The sequence below is a fragment of the Cinclus cinclus genome, chromosome 22, assembly GCF_963662255.1.
Source record: "Cinclus cinclus chromosome 22, bCinCin1.1, whole genome shotgun sequence".
NCBI lineage: Eukaryota > Metazoa > Chordata > Aves > Passeriformes > Cinclidae > Cinclus > Cinclus cinclus.
The window spans coordinates 7,865,753-7,882,898 of NC_085067.1; the positions used below are offsets into that span (position 1 = coordinate 7,865,753).

General features: G+C 54.6%; 2 protein-coding genes across 2 annotated transcripts; both read left to right on the forward strand.

Moving 5' to 3' along the window:
• The first annotated feature begins 1,490 nt into the window (after positions 1 to 1,490).
• LOC134052722 (fibrinogen-like protein 1-like protein) lies at positions 1,491 to 7,909 on the forward strand. The gene is made up of 5 exons (XM_062507351.1): positions 1,491 to 1,596; positions 2,302 to 2,376; positions 4,058 to 4,201; positions 6,190 to 6,252; positions 7,281 to 7,909. Exons 1-5 carry the CDS (start codon positions 1,491 to 1,493, stop codon positions 7,907 to 7,909), a joined length of 1,017 nt encoding a protein of 338 aa, XP_062363335.1.
• A 1,849-nt stretch (positions 7,910 to 9,758) lies between these two features.
• On the forward strand, positions 9,759 to 12,772 carry VPS37D (VPS37D subunit of ESCRT-I). The gene is given in 7 exon segments (XM_062507352.1): positions 9,759 to 9,890; positions 10,180 to 10,220; positions 10,222 to 10,316; positions 10,351 to 10,520; positions 11,364 to 11,535; positions 12,061 to 12,143; positions 12,278 to 12,772. Coding segments are annotated over 7 exon segments (1,188 nt in total).
• Positions 12,773 to 17,146: the final 4,374 nt, after the last annotated feature.

A 17,146-nucleotide genomic window follows, 5' to 3' on the forward strand; every position in this document is an offset into this window, starting at 1 on the left:
AGCTGATAACCCTGAAAGGGCAAATCCCCCCCAGCTGGGACTAAGATGTGAGGGCTGGGGAGGGAGGTGTGCAGAGAACTGGAGACACGGGGTATCCAAGATCAGGAGGATCTCTGGGTGCCTCTGGTTTGGGCTCAGTGCCAAAACAGTGAAAACTTGAATGTTTAGGGTCATATCTGAGTCAGTTGTGAATGTCAGGGAATGGAGGTCCCTTCACTGGTTTTTTTTTTTCTTTTCCATCTTTGAACACACTCAGACTGACTTTTTAAAATCTCATTTCCATTCCTTCCCCTTGTGTCTGTTGGCTCTCATGACCTTGTGCACCTCCAAGGAGAGTCACAGAATCACAGGGTGATGGAACACATGGCTGGGAGGGACTTCTGGAGGCCATCTGGTCCAAACCATGCTCAAGCAAGTCCTTGTCCAGTCAAGTCTTGAACACCTCTAAGAAGAGAAATCCCATAGCCTCTCTCTGGGCACTTGTCCCAGTACTGGATCAAGCTCATGTTGAAGCAAAGCTCTATTTCTAACTTGAATTTCCACGTTCCAACATAGATCCATTGCTTCTTATCTCACCATCATGGGTCTCCTTGAAAAATCTGGCTCCATGTGTCCTCCTGTGTCCTCCCCTAAGTTGGTTGCTGTCAGCAATGGGACCCCTTCTGTGCCTGCTCTTCTCCAGGTGGAGCAAGCCCAGTTCTCTCCAATTCTCCTGACATGTCCTGAGTTCCAGGACTCCAACCAGCCTGGAGGTCTCCAGTGGCCTCCAGACTTGCTCCAGTCTGTTTCTTGCAGTGAGGGATCCAAAACAAGACAAAGTACTCTCAGAAGCCTGACTCTACCTGCTCCTCACCCTTCCACGAGGTAGCTCCAGGCAGCCACAAGATCCCATCTTCTGCAGGCTGGACAAACCCATCTTTCTCAGCATCTCCACATATGCTGTGTACTCCAGCCCCAGCTGTCCTGGGTCCCTCTCCACCTGAAGCTGCTGCTTTGCGCAGGGGACCCCCACACAACCCTCCAGCCCTCCAGCTGCTGTCTCAGCTGTGGAAGTGAATAATCCCTTTTCTCACCCTCCTGGCTGCACTTTTCCAGGTGCAGCCTGGAATGCAGCAGCAAACAGAACTGTGGCTCTTCCAGCACTGAACATTGATCAAGGCCAGGTTACACAGGGCTTGGAGTAACAGGGTCTATGGACACCTGGAAGATGTCCCTGCCCATGGTAGAGGGATGGAACAAGATGATCTTTGAAGAAACCTTCCAACACAAACGTTTCCAGGATTCTGTGTTTGTATGAAATACACTGAGCAGGAGCTGGAGCCCAGGATAGAGCTGGGCATTTGGAGAAATCTTCTCTGTGACCTTTCCTCTGCCTGCTTTGCTCATCCTAATCTTCACATGGGCCACAGCCTCCTGTAAAAGCTGGCTGGAAGCTGCTGGAGAAGCCCTGCTGAGCCCTCAGGCACAGCAGGTCAGGCACAGGAGGGTCCATGACCAGTGCCCACACTGCAAGGACACAGTCTGACAAAAACCCTGCCTGTTCAGCCCAGGGTGGCTGCTGGGCTACAGGAGCCCTCATACCTCAGAACACTGCAGGTATCCATCCCTGGGAAAAGGGAGGTCTGGCATTTTCTGTAGATATTCATGATGTAAGTACTCCTAGAGCAGAGAGGGACTTGAAGTGAGACCATTTTACATCAGTGGCACTTCATGATGCCCAAAACTCCCTTGTGATTGCTGCAAGGGCCATAGTGGTGCAGGGGGGACCACAGTGCGTGGAGCAGCACAAGGGGCAGCATGGCACTGGCAGGGCAGGGTAGGGGTGTCAGGAGGCACTGGAGTGGAACTTTCTGAAGTTCAGGACACAGTTTCCCAGGAACACTGGAGTACCTCTTCCCTGAAGGGTCTGTGGGGTTCCCAGGGGCTGTTGAGCTCAATGTCAACTCTGCAGAGAGTGATTTACGCCTGATGTTTGATTTCCATCCAGGAGGTGAAAGTCATCTGGGTATTTACTTACCAGTTGAGCTCTGTGGAGATGCCCCAAGAACGTCATTCCCTGGGGAAACACTGCACTGTGAATTGTGGTTATTTTAAGGCAATTGCTTATTGGCACCAAATTATTTGCTTTGCCTCTGAAGAAAGCTCTTCACCTGTGGGACACACAGACTTCATTGTCTGAGGACTGATCACTTGATGGTGAAGAGCAAATAAGCCCTAAGCCACTGGTCCTGCTGCCAACCAGAGGACAAGTCTGGGTCTCATGCCTCCACCCCCTCACCTGCTCAACCTTATAACTTTCAGGCTGCAGACACCCCTGCAGCCAGGCCAAAACCACCCAGCTTTGTGCTCCACAGGGTCTCCACAGAGACAGCATGGGTGAGTGTAGGGTGGGATGGGATGGGATGGGATGGGATGGGATGGGATGGGATGGGATGGGATGGGATGGGATGGGATGGGATGGGATGGGATGGGATGGGATGGGATGGGATAGCATCTCTGTGTGTGACTGCAGGTCACAGGGTACCCCAGCACTTTGCTGCGGGGTCTGTCCACCCCATACCCTGGATATCCTGGTGCTGAGTCCATCACTTTGTCTGTGCCTGCTCTGCCCTGGGCTGGGAGATGGGGCAGGAGCCTGCACACTCTGCTATTTCCAGGTTGTACCACTGTAGCCCTGGAGTGCCACACAGACCATTTTACAAGTTTTGTATTTACCATTCTTTGCAATTTTCAGTTCTCCAATGAAAGCGTTAAAAGACTCTAGACTAGAAAAGGAATTTTTTAGATTTTCCTTGTGAATGCATGATATTGAACAGGTACCCAGATCTGGAGGTCAGATGCTCAAAAGCACATTGCTGCCCCAGCAGAATACCCACAAGAGGCTGATCCTCCTCCTGCATCCCCTTCCTATGCAGACTTTTCATTACCAGTCCCAGGGGAAGGACAGGCAGTGGGGAGAGCTGGGGGAGCCCCCTGGGGGCCTCAAGGAAAAATGTCTTTAAACATGTCCCTAAACACAAGTCTATCAACACCAAATGCTACGTAGGAACTGAGAAGTGAATCCGTTGGACTGAAGTGTGTTTAAAAGACTTGCTGTAAAGCTGTAACCAGCACAAATGATGGGGACATCTCTGAGCATTCCCAGAAAGGGCTGTTTGTCTCTAGGGTGGCTGCAATTCCACACAGTGGTTCCAGGCTGCCATCCATGATCATTTTCCTTCTCAGGCATCCCAGAGAATGGTGCCAAACACAGGTACCTCTGGGAAATGCAATAGGTGTTGGCTCTGCTTGGTTTTGAACAGTGAGGGGTTCACATCAGTAATCTGCCAGGTGAGCTGTATGTGTCTTACCAGGAACAGAATTCCCCATGGGCAGGCATCTCCACAATGCCCTACTTTTTTGGAATCATGACAACTTTTCTGTTATTTTACTTAGGTTGAATGCTGCAAAAAGTGTGCTGGTTTTTCCTAGTGCTCTGACCCAGAGCAGACCAGAGCAGCTGTCCACTTACGGAAATCTTGAAGTAACCACATAACCATAGAAAGGGCATAATTTACCCCAGACCCACTCTAACTCCTGAAGGTCTGTGCTGCCTTTCTTTGCCATGCTGCTAGCACACAAGGCTCTGCCTGGGGCTTGTTCCCACCCAGACACCCAGGGTCTTCCTGCCCGCAGCCCCAGGGCAGTCCCAGCTCAACCCACATGAATGTGTCATGGCACCTGGGAAGAAAAGGGATTCTTCCCTCTGTGTTCACCCTGCTTTGTTACCTCTAGTCCCGAGTCTTGAGTTTTATATGGATTCCTGATGATGGACACTTTGGGTTTGGACAAGGTTTCAGCACTTCTTTGGTCTCAAATACCACTGCAGCAGCTGCCACTGCTAATGACTCTTGCTAATGTGCATATGACAGCTCATCTAAATTAACGTGTCTACATGGGGCTCATGGCTCTTAGGGAGCTCTACAGAGTTTTATTTTCCTATTTTACTCTGAATGGGATTAGTGGCTTTGCAGTAGAAGAGTCATGACCTCTTTCTTCCATTCCCTTCCCATTTCAGCTATTCAGGGCCATTGTCTCCTACTTTTGACCTGCCTGCTGGCCCTGGCAGCATCTTTTCCTGATATTGACATAAGAAACTTGTACCTTCTCAATGGCACGATGGATGACATTATGAATGCTCCCCCAGAGTCCTCCCAGCTTGGTAAGTATGGCCCTCCAACTGGGAGAGGCAAACAAGGTCCTGATCAGTGAGATCCTACACAGCCTACATCCTCACCAGCCTGCCCACACCTCTGGCACACCAAGGAAGAACTAAGTACTGATCTGAGAGTGTCTTACTAGAACAAGAGTACCATTAGGGTCCCCCTCTGTTTGCTGCCTGCCTCATCTCCTGCATGACATGAAGTTCTTCTGTCCATAAGGGACAGAATAGCCCAAATCTCAGAGCTCACAGGATCCCAAGAGAAAGGACAATTTGGTCCTCATTGGCAGCAAGTCCAAGCCCAGAGTCTTGTGGGCCATGTGCTCTTCCTTGGAGAAGAAAGGTTAAAGATGCTCACCGTGTGGTTTGAGGACATGGAGAACAGTTCCCATCTCTGGAAATCACAAGGTCAGTGGAGAACTGAATTCAAAGAAGACCTCAGTACAAAGAGGAAATAAATGAAGTTAATACAAAGAGTTTAAGCAGTGGCACTGGCACAGGGCAATCAGCCAGGTGATGGCACAGAGTAGCCTACAGGTACCAGGGTATGTTGGAGCAATGAGGAAGCCTTGAAGGAATGCTTGGGGGAAAAGCCAGGGGCTGTGGGTGGGATGTGGATGACAGAAAGAGCTGATTCCCTCCAAAGGAGGAGGAAGTGTTCTTGGAAGAAGAGCTCAAGGTCCAAGTGTTTGGTGCTTGTTTCAGATCAGCTGTCAGGAAAATACCAGCATAAGGGAGCACCCTGACTGAGACAAGAGCCTGAGAAAAGAGTTCAGCAAGAACTGCAAGTCTGAGTAGAGAAAGAATATGTGCTCTGGGTCCACAGTGCTCTCAGGAACATGGTGTGATTTTGGGGTTGTCTTGTGCAGGGCCAGGAGTCGGACTTGATGACCTTTGTGGTTTCTTTCCAACCTGGGATATTCTATGATTTTGTGATCTCTCACCCACAGCACTGGTAGCATGCTCTGAAAACAGCAGCAGCAGTGAATGCATGCTGGGTGAGCAGGGAGGCATGCCACAATTCCAAAGTCTTGACTTGGAGAGGAATGCTTCCAAAGGGATGGGGTATGGAAGTACAAAGGAGCAGAGGCAGACTGCCTTACAGTACAAACATGAGTGAACAGCTTCATTTGGCTGTAATAAAAGTAAATGCCATGGTAGGAAAGTCCTCCAGACCATGTCACATAAGGGTTTCCCACTCCACATAGGCTTAGGCTGTAAATAAAGTCAAAGGGAGTAAAAGAGAGAGTCAATATCAAAATTCAGAAAGTCAGAAGTCTGGCAGGCAGACTATGTCAGGAATGGGCTTATACAGAGTGCAAGAGGCTTAAGGTAAACACAAGGGAGGAGGTAAGAGTGCCAGCTGAGACTGAAAGCAGGAGCAGGTATTTGAGGATGTCAGAGCAGCAGCTGCAGGGTTAATTACCTGTTTTAGAGAGGGGACAGGAATGGCTTTTGTGATTCCATAAACCTGTGACTCATCCCTCTATTTTACAGCCATCAGTGGATACAGAGATGCCCTTGCAAAAGAATTGCATTAACTCATTCTAAACCATTCTCTCTTCCAGCAACACCCTTCAAATTCCCTTTTCAGTAGACACCTCTCCCAGCTCCTGACACCTGTGCTGGCTTTACTGTGTCTGCTCTCACATTTCTTCCCCCCCTCTTTAATCCCTCTTCTTCCCAAGTCCCTAACTAATGCTGCTGCACTCTAACAACCATCTTCCCAGGGTTGCCACTACCATCTGGGGTTTTCCCCTACACAGTATGCCCAAGTCCTTTCCACCAAAAAAGCATCAGCCTCACTCTAACACGAGATAAATTCTCCCAATTTACCAACTTGCTGATGTCTGAAATTGGTAAATTCCTCTGGAATTAAGAACAGTAACAGAAAAACTGGAATATCATCCGGAGAAGATTGGGCTCTCCCAGCAGGCATTTGACATGTCAGCTCTCCACACTCACTCCTGTCTCCTGTGTTGATTCAGATGATGGTGATGGACACGTCCGACAGGCCAGAGACATCGCCCACCACCCGCCAGCGAGCCATGGTGAGTCTGCACCTGCCTGGCAGGTGTCACCATCTCTGGGCTCACCAAGAGCTCTCAGACAACTTACCCATGTGCACTGGCTCCTCCCAGGAATATGCTGATTTTCAGATGGGCTGCAGAGGTGCCACAGCTCAGGGGACTGCTACCAGCTGTGTCCTGGGCTCAGTACTGGATGAGGTGCTTTTGCATGGGGAATTTTCCAGATAAAGGTCCAAACTGGAAAGCAATGTTTCGTTACTGGGAAGTGGTGATTAGTCATTTTCCTATTTTCACTACACAGTTGATGAGAAGACTGGATCTAACAGAAGTACTGAACTGGCTGGGTCAACATTAGCCCATAAGGCCAAAGACAGGTCTTATCTGATCCTACCCCACCTACCTGGTGAGGACAACCGGTGACAGAGGTACTGGGAGTGGAGCAAATTCCTTCCCAGCAGTGTGTTGGTGCATTCAGCTGCTTGTTGTATGAGGTGCAGACACTCTGGAGCACGGAAAGGCCATAACCAAATCCAACAAGTCAGGAAATCTCTAAAGAGCTACTAGGGTAAGGCCAGAGAGCAGTAATGACTTTGCCCTGTTGAGATCCCAAGGGCTGATTTAATTGTTAGAGATATGGATGTCATGATCACCCTCTGGGGCAAAGCACTAAACCTCTGTGCAGTACCAGCAAGTGACTTTGTCCCCCAGATTTCCATTTGTCTGTGGTGATACATCATCTTCATGACACGGGCAAGTCACTGAGGCTGAACCCACCCTGAATGAGGGTCCCTGGGTGACAGCGATGCCTGGCTTGGTCTCAGCCGACATTTTTGCAGTGTGTCCCCATCAGTTTGGATCCCGTCTTAGCAAGATGTGAAGCTCAACTCTTACATGGATCATGTCAAGATTTTTATTTACTCTTGCAAGTAAATCAAAGTCAAGCATGGCAGGAATATAGCCTAGGAATGTGTGTGTAAAAGGATGTAGGCACAAAGGAAATACCCCACTTTCAGGGGGATTTAATAACCAGCTCTTGTTCCCAGCCTCAGGTTGGCCCAAAGACTGCAGTGAGATTCCCCGTGGAAGCCACAGCGGCGTCTACATCATCCAGCCCAAAGGGCTCCACCACCTCGTGGTGTACTGCGAGATGAACGTGACCCATGGGGGCTGGACTGTCATCCAGAGGAACCAGAGGGACACCCCCGTCACCTGGGCTGAGGCCTGGAGCACCTACAAGTTTGGCTTTGGGAACGTGCGCACCGAGTACTGGCTGGGCACCGAGTACATCCACCAGATTGCCAAGCAGAAGGTCTACCAGGTCAGGTTTGTCATCCAGGACTCCGCAGACAACGTCAACTTTGCAGACTACAACCTGTTCAGCGTGGAGGACGAGTCCCACGGCTACCGGCTCAGGCTGGGCTCCTACAATGGGACAGCTGGGGATGCCATGACCTCAGACAATCCCAACAACATGCACGACAACATGAAATTCTCCACAAAGGATCAAGATCAGGACACCTACAGTAAGAACTGTGCCTACAGCTACGAGGGTGGGTGGTGGTACTCATCGTGTTATTCTGTGCGGCTGAATTACAAGGGTGGTCTGACATGGGGCAACTTGTGCAAGGGGAACTGCAAATCCTCTCTTATCCTCATCAAACCAGCTTCATATTGTTAGTGCTTCCTCCTCCTCCTGTCCACAGTGGACACTCTGCAAAGGCTCTGCATGGCCAAAAAGTGTGAGCCTCTCTGGAGCAGAGCGCGGAGCACAAGGGTAGCAGGGCTTTAATGAAATGCCACTTTTACAATCCCCCACTCCAATTGCAGACTCCCCTCTGCTCAGCTCCATGCTCCATTCCCCTGTGCTTGCCAGTGATTCCTTGTTATTATGTTCATAATCAAGAATTAAAAAAACACTTGTGAAATTTGTGGATTCCACGTGTACCTGCTCTGTAGGAGGAAGACACACAGCCCTGGAGTTATATCAGTTCCCTTGCTGTCTCCAGAGCTCACAGAAAGCAAAAAAGCTGCATGCCCCAAATTCCCATATACTCTGAGCATCTCTGCAGTGTCTGATAAAGCATCCAATAAACATGCTTACTTGAGCTCATTCTTCAGTAATAACATCTGAGAACTGATCCTACATCATCACCACACTTGCAGTCACGAGTCAGAAGCTGAGGCAATGTCCTGGTGCCAAGGTCCTGCTCCTGCTAGGAGGCTGAACCCGTCAGGATGTGTTCTGTGCTGCCTGGCTGTATGTACTCCCATGCTTTGATCCTGCAGAAACAGGATTTCAAAGTCATCAGTAGATCTGTCTGCTGTGATCATGAAGCAATGAACTTAAATGGAAGCGAAGGAGAAGTAGGTTAGGTGTTAGAAATGAAGAATTCTCCACCTGAATTAGGAGAGACTAATGAGGGCAGACCTAAGTACAGGAATGGGACCACCATACCCAAGTTTCTGATGGATTAGATTTTGATGAACCTTTGCCAGGAAAAGACCAGGCAGAGCTAATGCTGTGAGGCTGCAGGACAGAGCCCCTAACAGCTCCTTTGTCCCATGATTGTTCCAGTGGTGCTAGGACAGAATGTCAGAAAAGCACTTTGGTACTTCATAAACACTGTCTGGTTTTGTCCTGCAGCAGCACACTAACAGCCATGAGTTTCACTTCCAGGACCAATGACTTAGGGAAAACCCATCCCTGACCCACCAGCTGCAGAGTCCAAGAAGTGCTGGGAGCCATCCAGAGAGGTTTGAGAAATTAGAAAATGCTGAGAGAAATAAGCAGTGGGGGATGTCCAAGACAGAAAGAGCCTGACACTGCTCCAGGGAACGGCCCTCAGCACTGCAGAGTGGGGGAAACCTGAACCTGGGCATGTCTGAGGAAAAAGTGAGCCCAGCTATTCCTGCTGGAAGCATCTCTCAGGGCTGTACTTCCCCCACTGAGAGCCTCCAACACCAGGCACTGAGCCCCCAGAACAGAGCATGAAGGACTGGTGGGGCCTCCATGTACAGCCTGTGCCTGCCTTGGAATGAGCATCACAGCACAGGAGGGGAAACACAGAGCAGCTCCAGGATGGATTTGCACTGGCTGGAACAGCAGCTCTCCTGTGCCAGGGTCAGAAGCTGGGAGAGCAAGGAGATATGGCTCTTAGAGGGGGTCCGGAATTTTTCTTCTAGGTTTCTGAATCCTTGCAGACATTTAGTGACTCTGTGGCAGCAGCTCCTGGTCCTGGTGTATCAGCCTTCCTCAGGGGATGAAGGGACCTGCACAGACCGGCCGTGGTACGGTGCCCCAGGGACAGGGTGCCCCAGGGACAGGGTGGCCCTCGGCTCCCACCTCTCCTGAGCCTGCCGGTAACAGGGCACCGAGTTGTTACCGTCGGCACCGGGCAGTGACAGGGAAACCGCGGTGGCGACAGGAGTGGCTGACATGGCGGCGTGCGGGACACGCACAGAGAGCTGCGGGCTGCACGGTGGGGTCCGTAGAGTGTGCGCTGAGGGTGCAGAAGGCACAGAACGGGATGCAGGATGCGCAGAGCGGGGTCCAGGATGCGCAGAGTGGGTGCAGAATCGGTGCAGCGGGGTGCAGGGTGTGCACAGAGAGGGGTGTAGGGTGTGCACAGAGAGGTGCAGGGTGTGCACAGAGGTGCAGGGTGTGCACAGAGAGGGGTGTAGGGTGTGCACAGAGGTGCAGGTTGTGCACAGAGAGGTGCAGGGTGTGCACAGAGAGGTGCAGGGTGTGCACAGAGGGGTGCAGGGTGTGCACAGAGAGGTGCAGGGTGTGCACAGAGGGGTGCAGGGTGTGCACAGAGGTGCAGGGTGTGCACAGAGAGGTGTAGGGTGCGCGCAGAGAGGTGTAGGGTGCGCGCAGAGGTGCAGGGTGCGCACAGAGAGGTGCCGGGTGCGCACAGAGAGGTGCCGGGTGTACACAGAGAGGTGCAGGGTGCGCAGGGTGCCCGGAGCAATAGCAGCGCCCGTGTCCCCGGCAGGGGCGGAGCGGGAGCTCTCCGCGCTCCGCTGCGGTTCCTTTAAGGCCGGCGGGGGCGGCGGGCGCGAGGCGGCGCGCGCGGCTCGCGGGGTCCCGATCCCGATCCCGATCCCGATCCCGAACCCGGTCTCGATCCCGGTCCCGGTCCTGGTCCCGGTCCCGATCCCGTCCCATGTCCCGGCCCGCGGCGCCGCCCGGTTCCCCGGGCCGGCTCGGGGCGCTCAGCACGGCGCAGCTCCGCTCTCTGCTGCAGGACGAGCCGCGGCTGCAGCGAGCCGCCCGCCTCAGCAGGAAGGTACGGCCGGGGCCGGGGGTCGGGGGTGCCGCTGTCCCGGTGCAGCCGGCACGGTCGGGCCGTGCGGCACTCGCTCCTCCGGGGCTGTCCCGGTGCGCCAGGTGGAGCCGCCCGCATCCCGGGAGCTAGCACTGCGGGGCCGGGCATCTCCCGCCGGCCCCGGCTCCGCCGCCCGCTGCCCTTATCTCCACGCCCGTAATCCCGAGGGCTCTCGAGGAGCCGCAGAGTCCACCGGCGGGGCGGGGGAACCTCCGCCCGGGGATCCCGACCGCGGCTGCGCGGGGCTCCCGGTGCTGAAGGCTCGGGCCACCAAACCCACGGCCACCAAGCCCCGTCCGCTGCCCCCGCGTCCCCGAGATGTGCTGAGGCCCCGGTCCTTCGCTCGCCCTCCATCCTGGTCTCGTTTTCCGCAGCCGGGATGAGCCCCGCGCTCTCCCGGCTCCGCTGCGGAAAAGGGAGCGGGTTTTTGTAGAATCGCTCCCGGCCCGATCGCAGCGTCTTCCCCAGGTGGGCCCGAGTGCAGGCGGTGTGTGCGCAGCGCGGGGAGGGTGCGTGTCCCTTCCGAGACATCCATGTCGTCTGCCGAGCCCTTTCCCTGCAGAGGGGCTGGGCAGCCGGCTCTGAGGTTTGGGTTTAGCCACCCTGCATAGCCCGGCTCCAGCCGCTGCATTCCCAGGGGAATGCACCCCCTTCCCAGGCAGAGCAGAGGGATAGAGACAGTGCAGAAAAAGAGGGTTCACCCCCGGATGGACACGGACCCCCACCCAGCAAGGTGCTGGATCTGCCTATTTCTGCCCATTTCTCTCATTGCTGACACACACGGCTCCAATCCCATTCCCACAGTTCCAGAGCTTGCAGCTGGAGCGGGAAATGTGTTTGGCTTCAAATTGCACCCAGGCCAGGGTGAATCTGTCCCTCCGCCCTCGGCTGGAGGATGGGAAGGCTTCCCTGGCCATCAAGTACCAGGAGCTGCAGGAGATCCGAGAGGCATGTTGGGAGAAGCAGCAGCGCCTGGGTGAGTAGGGTGCAGCTTGTGGGCTTGAGGCACAACCTGGCACATCCAGAGAAACCCCTGTTAATATGAGGGTCCAGGTGGGCTCAGCATTCTTAAACCTACCCCAGGGAAATGGTTCAGCCATGCTCAGGAGTGGTGAGGGATGATGCTCGCTGTGCAACAGCAAATCCTTGGCTGGGACCAGTCACAGAATCACAGAATCATTTGGGCTGGAAGGCACCTTAAAGATCATCTCATTCTACCCTCTGGTGTGGGCAGCAACACCTTCTCCTAGACCAGGTTGCTCCAAGCCCACTCCAACCTGGCCCTGAACAATTACAAGGATGAGACATCCACAGCTTCTCTGGGGAACCTGTGCCAGGGTGGGATGGAAGCCGTGGTGTGCAGGTAGCTGCAGGGATGTGTTTGGGGGTGTTTCAGTGCAAGGAGTGGGGGGCCTGATGCTTGGGGATGGGAAAGACAGCAACCCCAGCAGTGGGGGTATCCAGGGGAAGGTTGGCACCCCCATCCCCTTCTGACACACAGAGGCTTACCTGGAGAAGTGGAGCCCACAGAGCGCCCTGGGCCAGCTCCAAGCCAAGCTTGATGCCTCCGAAGCAGAATCAGAGGTGAGTTAGCTGAGACTCCTGAGCTATTGTCCCTTCCTCACCAGGGCCATAGAGTGGTCTCCATGCCCTCCCATATGTCAGGGCCTGCAGAAGAGTCCAGGGTCCAGGGTTTAGTTCCACTGCCCATCCCACAGGCACAGATAAAGCAGTTCCTGACTCAGGACCTGCCCCTCGAGTCCTTTCTGGAGTCCTTCTGCCAGAGCCGCACACGCTCTCACATCTGCCGGACACAGCTGGAGAAACTGCAGGAGCTGCTGCAGAAGGACCGGGTGCAGAAGGACCAGGTGGGCAGGGACCCTGTGGGGTGCCCAGGTGCCCCAACTAGCATGGCACCATCCCACCTTGCCCCATTGCAGAATGGAGTAGCCCCCAAAGCCTTTGATCTCTCCTACGGCTTTGTGCCTGCCTTCCTCATCCCCTCGGAGGCTGCTGTGCCCTTTCCTGTGCCGGCCGCACCTCCCAAGCACCATCTCCCAGCCCTGGGACAGCAGCCAGCATCTCCCTGCTCCGAAATTCCCAGCCTGGGCTCTCCCCTGCGCCTCGTTGGACACATCCCCCTGCTCAGTCCCCAGCCCAGCTGTGGGCAGCAGCAGCCACAACACCAGCAGCAGGAGCCTCCCCACCGGTAGCAGGGCAGGGATGGGGATGTCCCTGCTCCTGTGCCTCCACGGGGGCTGTGCAGCAACACTGTGGACAGGGAACATGAGGGGTGGGGGGTGGTGTAGGCACAGCTCCAAAGAGCTGCAGGGTCTGGGTGCTCACAGAAGGATGGAGGCTCTTGGTTGGGGCAGGTGCAATGGCCGGGTATGGGGTCCTGCATTTGGGGGGTTGCTGGGGGGAGGTCTCTGCATCCACAGCAAAAGGAAGCATGACAAGAAGTGGGGGTGGGTGGCTTGTAGGGCTTATAGGATGTCAGTGGGCTTCGTTGGGAGGGATAGCAGGGAAAGGGCACAGGAGCACTGGGTGTGCCACATGCTACCTAAATAAAGTCCCTTTCCATGCTCCATGTGTGCTCTTTCTATGCTGTGCCCTTTGGCTCTGGCAATGAACTGCAGGATGGAACAGGCAGGGAGGAAAGGGTTAACAGGGAGCACTTGCCATGCTTGGAGATGACTGGCAGCCACGGAGGGCCCTCCAGGCCGAGGAGCCCTCCGACCTTTCAGTTTGCACTTGGCTCAGGACATCACTTCCCTGGGGAAGCCGAGAGCTCCTGCAAGGGGTTCAGAGCCTGCCGTGTGTGGGTGTTTTCCTCAAGAGAGGTGCCACAGACCAGTTTGGCCCTGCACATGGGGAAGGCTTTTGGTGCCCAGAGATGCCTCCTGCCAGCAGCAAAGCCCTCACCCCAGGGAGGGTTGTACCCTGTGACCAGCTGGGCGTACTCACAGCTTGGCAGCCACTGGTCACATCAGCCTGTTCTTGTGTCAGGGGCCGTTGTGCCTTTTGTCATTCCTTATCCACTTCCCCCATTCTAGCGGCCCTCGCTGGAAAAAGTGACAGGAGGCCTGAGCTCTCACCCTGTTTCGTCCCAGGCTGTTCTGTTCCTTTCCTTAGCATCACACAATGGATGGCGAGTCCTAGGGGTGGTGTTCCCCATCACCGAGGGGACAGCCTGGTTCCTCCAGCTGCAGCCTCCTGGGCATCCTGGGGGGCTTGTTCCCTGCTGTGGCACATCCATTGTGCTGTTTTTAGCTTTTGGGTTGGTTTCAGACTCTTCTTGTGCTCTCAGACCCTGTCTGGCTGTATAATTCTTTCCCTCTTTCCCAGCTGTCTCCCCAACCTGCATCTTGTCACTGGTATGTAGCCTGATTGGAAATCAGCAGAAGGCCCTGGTTCAGGCTACAAAACACCCCAAAATACAGGTCATTAGCTTAGAGGTCATCACCTCTGATCACCTTCCCCCACTGAGGCTACCTGGCCGTATGCCAAACTTTAGCCCTTATTTATGGCTAATATTCCACTATTACCATTTAAAGTAGGTTTAAAACTAGGATAAACGGGACCAGCCACTGTGGCTTTATTGATACGTGAGGAGGTGGCAGTCACTGGAATATCTGGAGTTTCACAAAGCACCTGCTGCTTTCCTAAGTTCCACTTTGGGCTCAGCCTGTCAAGGAAAGGCCCGTTTGCCAGTCAGTGCTCATTGTGTGCACCAGAGCCTGCAGCCAGGCACCTGCCTGGGCTGAGCCCCAGCCAGAGGCAGTGTTGGGGGGCTGCCACTGCCCTGCCACAGGGCACCACGCACAGCACTGAGGCATCAGATGATGCACGAGGAGCCAAGCCACCCAAAAACTACCCAAAAACCCAGGGAGTACCTGCTTTGCATGGCATCCCAGGGCTGGGCAGCCCCAGGCTGTGGGGGTCTGCCACCAGCTCCAGAACAAACCTCCCTGGCCCTATGCAGCTACAGAAAGTCACCCCAGTGGCCCCACAAGTGTGAACTGTCAGGGTGAGCAGCTGCCTCTGCAGCCTGGGGAAAGTGAGTGTGTCCTGTGAGAGCTGCAGCACTAGAAGTGACAGTCTAAGCACCAAGGTAAGCTGTGCTGCCATGGTCGGTCTGTCTGTCTGTCTGTCGGTCCGTAGGACCTCTGCAGCACCTCAGGCACCTGGCCTGTTCAGGAAGCACTGGGCAGACCCTGGCAACCCCATGGTCCTGGGCTGGCCACCACTCCACTTTAGGGTGAGGAACCTTAGGATCCTTTGGGAAGCTGCCAAGCCAGGTGAGCCCCTGCCCTGGGGAGTTCCTCCCACCCTGTAGCTGGTCCAGCCCAGTTTGGAGCACACAGTAGCTGGCTTCCAGGTGGGGGGCTGGGCATCCCAGTTGTGATGATCCTGGCAGGGATCTGTGCATCCTGGTTGCACCCTGTATCCCTGGGGATTGAGGGGGTATCTGCCTGCCCACTTCCACTGACAGCTCCAGGCCCTTCATAGCCAGCTGGGACTGGGGGCAAGGTTCTGCACAGGGCAGGCAGGGACTTTGGCTCACAGGCAGAAGCTGACAGTAGACAGTGACCTCTCTCTGCCCCTCCTGCCTGCACAGTGGCCCTCCCTGCCTGTCCCTGCCCTACAGAATGAAGTCAAGGAGGGTAAAGGTGCTCCTGCTCACCCTGGGGAGGAGGAGGAGGGGTTGTGCACCTGCATTCATTTCTGCTGGCCCCAGCCCCTCTGGCAGCTGGTGTGCAGCCAAACCGGGGCAGGGAGCTGGGGGTGCCCCCCCATCCCTGGCTCTGTGAAAGCCAGGCTGGATAAGGAGCAGCCCTCAGGCCAGGACAGCCAGAATAGCTGGGAGAAAAGGGGTGCCCCCCACTCCCCCGGGAAATCCCGAGCCCCAACCCCCAGGCAGTGAGGTGCAAAAGGGGTACAAACCCGGACTGGGACCAGCCAGGAAGGGAGTGGCAGTGTGCCTCAGCTGGGGCCCCCGGAGCAGGAACCAGGGCGTTGAGGGAAGTTTATTAACAATTAACTCTATTAACCAAGGAGTGACCGCAGGGGATGCTGCTGAAGGGGGGGGGGAGCTGCCCCCCATCCTCAGGTGCTGCCAACCGTAGCAGCCCTTCCCTGGGAGGGTAGAGCCATCAGCAGCAGGACTGGGGTGCAGAGTTCTGCCTGGACAGGTGAGGGCTGGGGCAGTACCAGGAGCTGTTCCCTCATCCCCATCCCTGCCAGATCAGCCCCTTTTGGGGGGCAGAGGCTGATGGCCACCCCATATTGCTGTTCAGGACTCTGCTCCCCCAGCCTGCAGCTCCCTGTTCCTGCCCCTCATGTCCCCAGCCCAACTGGCACCATCGAAGATCTGCCAGCAGCCGGGTTTAACCCCTTCCTTTCTGAAGAGCAGGCCAGCCACTCCAGGAGGAGGCCCTGATAAAGCACTGAGACCCCCACACCTCCAGGTTTAGCACCCACCAGCTGAGGGGAGCAGCTCAGCACCCCAAACCTGCAGTTATGGGGACATCAGCCCACAAAAAGGGGATGGGGTAGGAGTGGGGAATGGGGTCTGCCCTGAGCTTGGAAGGCCTCAGCACTGGGACCATCAGGCTTCACCCAGTTTAAGTTTCTCTGGAGCCTTTTATTTCCTTAGTTTGTCACAACATCAAATTACCAAGTGGCTGTTAACTTCTCAGATTTTTAATGTCTGTAGTCGGTGATTTAAGGGTGGGAATGAGCAACACCAAAGAACCCAGAATAATCCCTGGGATGAAGGTGCAGGGTAGAGCAGTCCAGGCCTGGATGGGTCAGCATGGGATGATGGCTGAGGCCCCATCAGCAGCTCACCCTTGGACTATTCCTTTAGGTGACACACAGCTGGCAAAACCTGGTACCAGGGGTAAGAAAGCAAAGGACAAGCCTCCAACATTGATACATCACTTGCAGGCAAGTGAAACGTGGAGTCACAGAGCGAGAAAGTGAGGGGTAGAATGGGCTAGAATATGTGTAAAAATGGCCCCAGTGGGCTGGAGATTGAGGAGGAATCCCTACAGTGAACACCACACTCCTCCCAGCAAAGGCCTCAGGATGCTCATGGTGATACTCTGGTGATGTCCCCAGATAAAACTGGCACCTCACCTCCCCCCTGCGCCACCATGGGCACAGGCCAAGAGGGGCTGTGGACAGCTGCTACTGCAGTCTGTTACTGAGCTGTGTTGTAGGGACTGGACACATCCTCAAAGTAGGAAAAGGACCTGGGAGTATAAACTGTTCCATGCTATGACCACTGCTGATGGCTGCCTTGCCCCAGCTGCAGAAAGGTGGACTCCTGTCCTCACAGGAACAATCCTCTCTGTGTCAGTATCCCCAAGGATGCATCCTGGTTCCTGAGATGTAACACAGTAAAGGTCACAGGGAATTACTGAGCATTATCCTCTGCTGATCTTCCAATCCTGTACAGCTCACAGCACCTCCCACCATCAACCCCTGGCATCTACACAGGCTGTGCTCACCTGGCTAAAGGAAAGCAGCATGAAACCCAGTTCTTCCTGGCACCTCTCCATCAGGGAAACAATTGGGGA

Excerpts from the sequence above, each read along its gene's own strand:
- LOC134052722 (XM_062507351.1), top strand. The coding sequence starts at position 1,491 with ATGACCAGTGCCCACACTGCAAGGACACAGTCTGACAAAAACCCTGCC. Across the intron at positions 1,597-2,301 it reads CATACCTCAGAACACTGCAG|GCTGCAGACACCCCTGCAGC; the intron begins GTATCCATCCCT and ends TATAACTTTCAG. Across the intron at positions 2,377-4,057 it reads TCTCCACAGAGACAGCATGG|CTATTCAGGGCCATTGTCTC; the intron begins GTGAGTGTAGGG and ends TTCCCATTTCAG.